At 39.5% G+C, this 9,547-nt stretch overlaps 1 protein-coding gene across 1 annotated transcript in view; it reads right to left on the bottom strand.

The window, feature by feature from the left end:
- Window positions 1-9,547, bottom strand: part of g6fl (g6f-like) — a 34,292-nt gene that overhangs the window by 12,876 nt on the left and 11,869 nt on the right. The window contains exon 8 of the mRNA XM_014013398.1: window positions 215-337. Within this exon, the coding sequence (XP_013868852.1) occupies window positions 215-337 (123 nt within the window). The remainder of the gene's footprint in view (window positions 1-214; window positions 338-9,547) is intronic.

The raw sequence follows: 9,547 nt of genomic DNA, 5'->3' as shown, positions 1-9,547 counted from the left end.
CACACACACACACACACACACACACACACACACACACACACACACACACACACACACACACACACACACATCTGCCGATGCAGGAAGTGGGGGCAGATTCATTACAACAACCCCAGAGGATGTCGCGGCCCACATCAGTCAGTGGCAGCCGAAAGGGGCCGAAGACGGACGGAACACGGAAAGCTGTCAAAAAATAAATTGCCGGAAGACTCACCGCGATCAGAAATGTGTTTCTGTCTCCATAGCAACACGCCGACAGCTGCAGAAACCAGGGGCACCAGGAGTAATAAAGCAGAGAGAGGAAGCAGCCGAGAGGGGGTGGTGACACTGACGCTCTCTAGACAAGGAACAAAAAAAGTGAAAAAGGACAAAAGAATTAATGTTTTTGAAAAGAAAAGAAAAAGTGCAAATGTAAAACTCCGACAGCAGTGAGTGTCTGCAGTGAAATGACCCAACGGCTGTCCAGGAACTTGTCAGTGTTTGTGCTCTGGTTTGTTCATCTGTTCMGGTCAGAAGTGATGAGCAACCATGTGTCTGTCTGAACACTTCAAAATGCATTTTGAGACGTGTTGCAGATGCAATTTTCCCAATGTGTTACATGCATTTGCATCATTCTGCTGCCAGTCAAAGACAATGAATGCTTGTGAAAGATGGGGAGGAAATCTAGGCTTTCCCGAGCAGAGTGTGTAGTTTGTGCGGAAGCTTTGCCGACATCGATCTGTCTGGACCCTGCTAATTTAGATGGGAGGGGGGGAAATGCAAAGACAGATTGGACACAAAATCACAGGAAACGCCACTTTTAAACTAAGCTGTGTTTACAAAACTTAACTATTCTATCAGTACTTTTCTATGGGGCGACAAGTGCAAAATAAAATGTTAAAAAATGTCACTAACACATTTTTATTATTAGCTCTCTTTCTGAGTGAAAAACCCTAGTTAAAACATTTACACTAACATTTTATTATTTAGCTCAATGTTCTTACATTTTGTTAATTTTAAAATGAAATGTTAAATCTGATACACACAAAAATGTCAGTGCTAATTTAACACCCACAGTGTTAATTTCAGCACCAACAAAATGTCTATATGTGTACACACTCGCTGGTGTTAAGATACCATTTGGGAATTTGTTAAATTTTAACACCAATTTTTTTGTTAATTTCTCACCAACCAMAGTATAATGGAGTCACCCTTCACACACCAGGAAGTACCTCTCACTCATGGTGTCGATCTTTGGCCAATAACATAAACTTAAACTTGAACAGTTTGATCAAACTGAACAAGACAACTTACCAGAACAACTAATTTTTACTCTCATGAACTTTAAGTCATAAACATGCAAACACATCATTTCTACAAGATTACCCAACATCCCTTTGCTGAGAAAATACTGATCTGACATGAGGTGGAAGTGGGCGGGGCTTTTCAGAATACTTCTTTCAACACTGCATAACTACGGAGCCTGCGAGGGGACATGGGAGATTTTTTTCTTTTGCGTTCCTACCTTTTGTGTTCCCTCGCGAAAGTCGATCACTGTCGTGCCTGCTGGTTTATTAACAAACTCAGATGTTCACCATTAGCGAGTTATACTACTGCTTTAATTCATCTTCAGAATGAATATATCACACAGCCACGCATGACATGCCAATATTTTAACACAGTGCAGCCACGCAACATAAATGTCATTTTCACGAACTTGTGGCGACACATCCTGTTTTAGTAACTGGATATTTCAAAATAAAAATCTGATTTAATTCAGTTCATATACAAAACAATCTTTTGCGTGAGAATGCAAAACAATATTGCGAGGTTACACAAAAGTATTGCGAGGTAACGCAAAAGTATTGCTAAGTATTGCTAAGACTACAGTTACCTATAGGTCAGTTTAAATCAACTTTACATGAGCTTCATCTACCATCTCAGACCTGTCATTGCTAGCCACATGTTTTATAAAATTGAGTACGCTTTGTGCTATGTTTTTGTGCTACAATATATGTTTTTGTTTTTATTTATTTTGTATGTGTTATATCTTTTGTGATTTATTTTCTATGATATTTGGATATGTTGTTTGTATGATGTTTTGTTTCTTCTTTTATCTTTTCCTTATGGGAGTCTCTGGTACCCACCAAGCTGACATTGCAAATAAGAAGCTCTTCTTAATGTTTTTGCCTGATTAAATAAAGGTTAAATAAAAAAATTGCAAGGTAACGCAAAGGTATTGCATGGGAACGCAAAAGAAAAAAATTCCCCCGTGTCCCCTCGCGGGCTCCGTATATAACAACACTGTTAAGTGTTATATAAGACTTAACTGTGGGCAGAGCTTATTTAACACTGAGGAAATCAACACTGTGAATTAACACCAACACTGGGTGTCAGTTTACTCAGAAAGTGTTAAAATAACACTAGGGGGTGTTAAATCAACACTGAAAAGTTTAACACTGAAATTTTAACACTCCTGTTTTTGCTTTGCACAAGTTACATTCTGCCACATGTTATTTTGGAGAATACTACAACAGTGTAGCATCAAGTATAAACACCTACACCGCTGTGGAGGGCGAGCCCATGCCCTGCGCGATTACCCAAAGCGCAACTTTAACTCAGCCTTAAAGCTTCTCCACAAGACATCAAACTTGAAGTTGCACCTGTTGTCTGCTACACTTCAAACTGCTGGACCACAGGACCACTTTCCATATTTTTTCAATGAAAACATTCCGTATTAAAAATTTAAATGCCATCTTTGACAGCGTCAGCAGCGTTAGCCTTTGCCTTATAATGATGATGTCACATACCAGCTCCAACAGCAAAGGCTGTTCCACTCTGGAATACTTAACGTTTAAGATCTAACTTTTACATTTAGTTGTTATGATTTAGTATATACATATATTATTCAWCAATTAAATTGAACATTTAGTAAAAATTAGCAAAATGTAAAAACATCGAGCTAAACAACAATACTGGAAAAGTTTCAATGAGGATTTTACACTCAGWGAGTGAGCTAAATAATGAAAATATGTTAGAGACATTTTTTTAACTTTTCATTTCACACTTGGCGCCACATAATTTTCTAAACATATGTGATAAAATCCACAGACGTTCTCCTTTTGGCTCCACTGACATTTGATTCCAGCATCAAACTGCCTCCAGGCAAACTCACAAACGATGCAGACAACAGCCTCTCAGTCGCTGCGTGTTGTTGGAAATAAACAGGTGCGGCAGGAAGCAGACCTGATGGAAATCACAAACATTACATAAGAGCATTTTTAGTTTGTGTCAGGCAAATTTAGAGGGAAGAGCTCTTGTTTGTGGAAAAAAAAAGAAAAACTTGTTTGCATAATGAAGATGACATCAGTCTTGCAAAACACACCCGAAGGGTGAGATGGGAAGTGCTCTGTTGCCGTCTGCTCACAAAGCAATCAGACCTACCAGAGATCTTTGGATTACAAAAAAAGTCAGAAATAATAAAACAAAAATGACTTTTGAACAAGTCATTTTCAGATGCTGGTCCACTCTCGCTCCAAATGTTGTTTAAAAAAAGGACTGACCCTCGAGTCTCGCCTCAACCTTGGTGTCACAGCTTTTAGCCAGCTCCAAAATGATCAGTCATTATGTGCTGCCTGAGGTGTAATTGATTGGCGAGTATGTGTAGAGGTTGCTAATGGAATATGGTGGTGAGAGCTGACCCCAGGTCTGCCCTGCACTCTTCTCCAGGCCAGATTTAGTGCATGCATTATGTTAATTGAGTGCAGCGAAGTGAGGCATACAGTAAATACCCCCAGTTTCTTCATTTTTTTCTCTCTTCTTTCTCCTCTCCATCTCCTGCTTTCTCTGCAATTTCTCCCCAACTCTTCTTTTCCATCTCAAATGAGGTAGGGGGTGATTTATATCACGGTAATTGTAGAGTAGATGGATCGGACGCAAACCGGAGAGAACTGCTTGAATGCTTTTCAAAGGATGGGCAAAGTGAGGTTAGCACATGATTGCAGAAAATTCCTGACATTTGGAGTGTTTTGTGTGCTGCAGAGCACAATGATTGTTTCAATTTTGCCTTCTTTGTACACCTCCATCAATAAAAAAAAAATTCTATTATGCAGTGGTATTTTAACTTGTACGTTTTTAAGATTTGACTTATCAAGTATAGAGATCCAAAAAAAATGATAAATGGGATTTTTGCTTTCTGTTATTTGGTTTTCTGAGAAGTTTTCTTTCAGGGAAAAATGCATAAAAAAAATCTCAAGCTTTACTTATTTTTTAGAAAACAAAAACAACTATTTATAAACCAGCACCTGTCACTGCTTATTTTATTATTCATCATGAACCGCAGATTTTTGTGCCATCTTGCACATTTGCAGTATTTGTGCAGCCTGACACTTTAAACATTGTTATGTAGGTCACTCACATTCTTTCAACTTCAGATTCAGCATTTCTCATAGAAATCACAAATGTAATGATTACCATCTAATCCAGCTTTTGCCATTAGGAAAATCTCAGACATTTTCCTCTGTAGATTACTTTTAAGAGCTTTACAAACATAATCAGCTCGGATGTATTTTATTGTGTTGTGCTGTAATGGGTTGGGGTTCAGGGAGTGAACTCATCTCTGCTAAGGGATCCATTTAACTGTCACATCCTCCTGTGCTACCCCCACAGCTACCAATACAATAAGCCTGAATAATTTAGTTTTTGTGAGGAGAGATGTCCTAAGGTCCCATCTTATTATATTCACATATTAGCTGGATGATGGGAAAAAAAGATAGCTTTTATATATTTTTTATGTTTCAGTGAAAACGGTGCAGGATTTACTTTTTATTTATTTATTTTTAYAAAGCACTGAAATAAACATAGAACGCTGGATATTATCTCAAGTCTGTGTTACACAGAAACATTGACCTTTGACCCCTTGAGCATAAAGACAGCTCGACATATGGCATCCGTCTGGGGCATTCTCATTTTTAAACCAGAGGCTTTCTGGCAGCTGAACTGACCTGTGGTCAGATTTCGTGCACCACAGAATGCTTCGTGGAGCACACGTTGAAGAATTATCCACACTCATGGTTCATTATCCCAACCAAGTGGACAGGAAGTCTGCAACAGCTCTCTGACACTAATTAAATACACTTAGAAGCCAAAAAATACACTTAAAAAGATGTATTGCTCGTAAAAAAAAATGTATTCAATACTGAGAGCTAAATGACTTTACTGAAATTAGCTGAAGAAGTAACTGATTAACAAAAGCTAAAAGAAGCACTGGATGAAAGCTAAAAATGAGCAAAACACTAGCCAAAAGTTATCAATGCTAAGCCAAAGGAAGATGAGCGCTGTATAAAAGGCAAAAATGGTAAAACATTATGGTGAAGTAGCAAAAGTTAGTAAAAAATTTTGAAGTAGCAAAAGTTGAGCTTAAAAGCTAAAAGTAGGAAAATGCTAGGTAAATGTTAAAGGAGCAAAGGCTAGCTAAAAACAGTAAAGATTTAGCTTAAGTASAAAAAAGTTAGCTAACAGTACCACACTGTCTGGTTAACAACACAATGATCAGACACCAGACTGAGGACAAGACACCAAATATGAAGGGAAACTAATTGGAGACAACAAGAAACACCTGGAGGAGACACAAAGGAAAACAGGTGAGCAAGGGCAGGGCTGGAGGCAAGACAACAGGGCAGAGATACACAGGGGAACACAAACACTAGAAAAAACTAAAGCAACAAGACACAGACAGTGACAGGACCTCTCCCTCAACGATGGCTCCATATGTCAAAAAGGGAGAGGTATGGGACTCAGGACAAGACACAGAGTTCAGGAGGACAGCCCAAAGACCATCCAACACATGGCAGAGGATGTGGAGGGCGGTCTGGGAACCACTCAAGGCCCAAGAGCATAGCAGGAGCAGTCGTGGAGCCACGGGAGGAGGTGGGAGACGATGAGGAGCTGGCAGAGGTTGATGGAGCCAGAGGCTCGACAATGGCGAACAACAGAGGGGACGAACAGGCGATGGGCGACGACCCAGTGCCTCCTCTTCACCTGGGTCGTCGCCCAACGCCTGTTCGTCCCCTCTGTTGCCTGTGTTCACCATTCTGCCTCCATCAACCTCCGCCGGCTCCTCTTCTGCTCCTGCCTCCTCCCTTGGCTCCATGTCTGCTCCTGCCTCCTTCCTTGGCTCCACATCAGTTCCTGCTGGGCTTCCTGTTCCTGCTGAGCACCGCATGTGATGGTCACCTGGCCATCTTCCTGAACTTCTGTGTTTTGTCTTTGAGTTCCCCTGCGGTGTTTCAGTCCCCTGAGTCCTGTACCTCTCCTTTTCGACGTCGGGAGCTGTCGTTGAGGGGGAGGTCCTGTCACAGTCTGTGTCTTTTCTGCTTTAGTTTTCTAATGTTTCAGTGTTTCTCTGTGTGTTCTGTCATYCCTCCTGCCCCGCCCYTACTCACCTGATTCATCTTTCATCTCCTMCAGGTGTTTCTTGTTGTCTCGTTAAGTTCTCCCTTTATATCCTGTGACCAGTCTTCAGCGTTTGTCCGATCATTGTACTGCTTTCAGTCAGTGTGGTGTCTCTCCRTATTCCTAGAGAAGAGTTCTTGTGAGTATTTTTTTGCTGCCACGACAGCCCTCTTTTGTTTATTAAATACTTTGTTTTTGAATTTTGGAGTTTTGCCTGCACCCTGGGTTTTTTCCTGTCATGCACCTCACAAGTAGAAGTACGCTGAAGCAGATTTCAAAAAGAACAATGTTTTCTAAATGATCTTTGTGTATTTATAGGAGTAGTATTTAGGCATAAAGTTAAATATTTTGTAAAATAAAAAGTTATAAAACCAAAAAGTCATTACTCTCATGTCCTGAATGGAGCTAAACATTTTGGTGTACAAATAGCTAAAATATAGCCTGGTAAAAACCAGACCCTTGTCCTTCGGAACTGCGTAGGAAGCCAAGGGCCAGGCAAGCTAAAATGGAAAAGTGTGAATAAAGGATGCTTGTAGGCAAACTCAGTCCTTGAGGGTCATTATCCTGCATGTTTCACTTGTCTCTCTGCTCCAACACACCTGATTTGAATGAATGGGTGATTAATCAGCTTCTGCAGAACTGAGAAAAAGTAATTCAATCACTAAATCRGGTGTGTGGCAACAGAGAAAGAAGTAAAACATGAAAGAAAAGATGTCCTGAGGACTGCTGGTAGGATCATACTATATGAAAACAGAAAGTAAGAATACCTGCTTTTATACCAGAACAAATACACAAAATTAGGTAATAAGGCTTCTCATTAACCACAGTGTGAAAGGGTTTCATATTTGCCAAGTTAAGCTAAAATATGAGGCTACAGATGATAAACAGTTAAGAGCCATTTGTTGTAATTATTGCACGTATGTGTGGATGTGTATACGTATATGTCTGTGTATATGTGTGAGTGYGTGTATGTTTGTGTGCATATGGGTACATACATATGCTTATGTTTGGTTGCTGGGTGTTTGTTTTCTTCATTTTCTGATGGTCAGATGTCAGGTGTGTTGTCTTGTGTGTTATTRKTGTACATTTTACGTCGTCGAATTTTTATCAGTTTCTCTCTTTACAGTTCTTATATTTCTCTTCTTTTCTTTTTATTCTTTACTATAGTGTAAAAAAAGTCACTGATGATGCAGAAAATAAGAAAGTAACATTCAGTTCTGTTTTCTACTGAAGTGGCTTAAAAAAGAAGATGGCGGCGATGGAGGCAGATGTATGTAGCTGTGCAGTATCGCTGCAGGAAAATACATCCCATTTGRCTTTACAGGCATCTGCARGTCTGTTTTTGACCAAATTTACCTCAGCTTTAGTGTTGCTGTTACTCTGTATGCTTCATAAACGGAAGATCAAAGACGCAAATGACGAACATCATTTTCAAAAAACAACAGCACCCAAGCGTCCTATTGTGTGTATACAAGCATCGACCATAAGTTATCCTAACTTTGGTAAATATCATCTACCTTGCCGGTTGGGCTGGTTTCTCTGGCTTGCTGCTGTTGTGGCGTGTCTCGGTGGAGTGGCGGATGTGGATGGAGTCCCTCGGCCCTCGGATTGTCCCTCATGTTTGGATGGAGCGCCTGGGGTGGACTTGCTGGCCTGGACGCGTGGTGGTGGGAACCGGGACGGAGCGACTAATCTAACAAGTGAGGCGTACCAGCTTCCCTGTTGCCTATTTGGATCAATATCAAACGTGCCCTGTTTTTCGGTTGAGGATCAAACTGGAGCTACTGGTTTTGGTGAGCATGCTTGTGTCCGACATGGTGGGAACCATGTTATTCAAGCCTTGAAGTGTACGCTATTCAGCGAAGAAAAGAACAGCGAGCTACTGACTGGCTTCAGAACCTCACCTGATCGGGTAGTAATTTTGGTTTATGTTACTGTTTTTCATCAGTGGACAAAAGACATTAGTGCTAAAGGCACGGATATAACAGACTCTGTTTTAACCAGTCAGAAACAACATTTAAGACTTCTGTTTAATATTCTTTTAGTCATTGGAAATATTGAACTAATCCAGGTCCAGATGAAAATGTTTTACGTATGTCCACTTTTTTATATTTTATGGGATTTTATACATAAGTTTTTAATAATTATCTTGACCTGGGTTTGTACACAGGTGTATCTTATATAAATCCAACTCAATTACAGTCTACACAGGGATCTATGTTATATCCTGAAAAGGTTAGACAACCTCCTGTTACAGTATGTCAAGTCTGAACACTACATCAGTAAGAAAGCAAAAATGATTTTCCTGTCTTAAAATAAAACCAGGGACGCTAAATCAACTAGGTAAAATTAGAGGCTTTAAAATCTGTCATTTAAATATGAGAAGTCTTGTACCTAAACTGGATGAATTCAAAGTAATACTTGCTCAGACACAAGCACATGTTATGGCTATATCAGAATCATGGCTGACTCCTGTTATACCAAATTCATTTCTTTCAGTTGAAAATTATTCATTGTATCGTAGAGACCGTACTGATAGGTTTGGAGGTGGTGTTGCAGTTTATGTTCACAAGAAATACTCACATTTTATAACAGAATTGTCAACTGAGTCTGAATTTCTGCAATTAGAAGTCAAGCTTACAAATCACCTTTCAGTAACGGTTGTTGTTACATATAAACCTCCAAGTGTTAATTCAACTAAATATTTAGCGCAGCTCACTGACATAAAAGGCATAAAATCAAAAGAGTTTGTGATTCTTGGTGATATCAATATGAATTGGGCTGATAAAACTTCCAAAGGCCTGAAAGCAATGTCTATAAACTTRGRGYTTCAACAGTTAATTAAAGTACCAACAAGATTTGGCAAGACATGCAATTCCATTTTGGATCTTATTTTCACAAATCGATCCTCCATATTTGGTATATCTGGAGTTATAAATACTTCAATCTCGGATCATTCACTTATTTATGTCATTAGAAAAAACCTTAAGAAACCTACAGGTCGTGTGTCCATATCAGACACAATTTGGCAAAAAATTATTCAAAATACGTATATATTCGTCCTCAGTATGTGTGAAACGTTATAGTTCAATTCAAGGTAGTACATCGTCTACAC

Source organism: Austrofundulus limnaeus, unplaced genomic scaffold (assembly GCF_001266775.1).
Source record: "Austrofundulus limnaeus strain Quisiro unplaced genomic scaffold, Austrofundulus_limnaeus-1.0 Scaffold101, whole genome shotgun sequence".
Classification (NCBI taxonomy): domain Eukaryota; kingdom Metazoa; phylum Chordata; class Actinopteri; order Cyprinodontiformes; family Rivulidae; genus Austrofundulus; species Austrofundulus limnaeus.
Note: the sequence above shows the minus strand (reverse complement) of the source record. Positions and strands in the feature narration are given on the sequence as shown.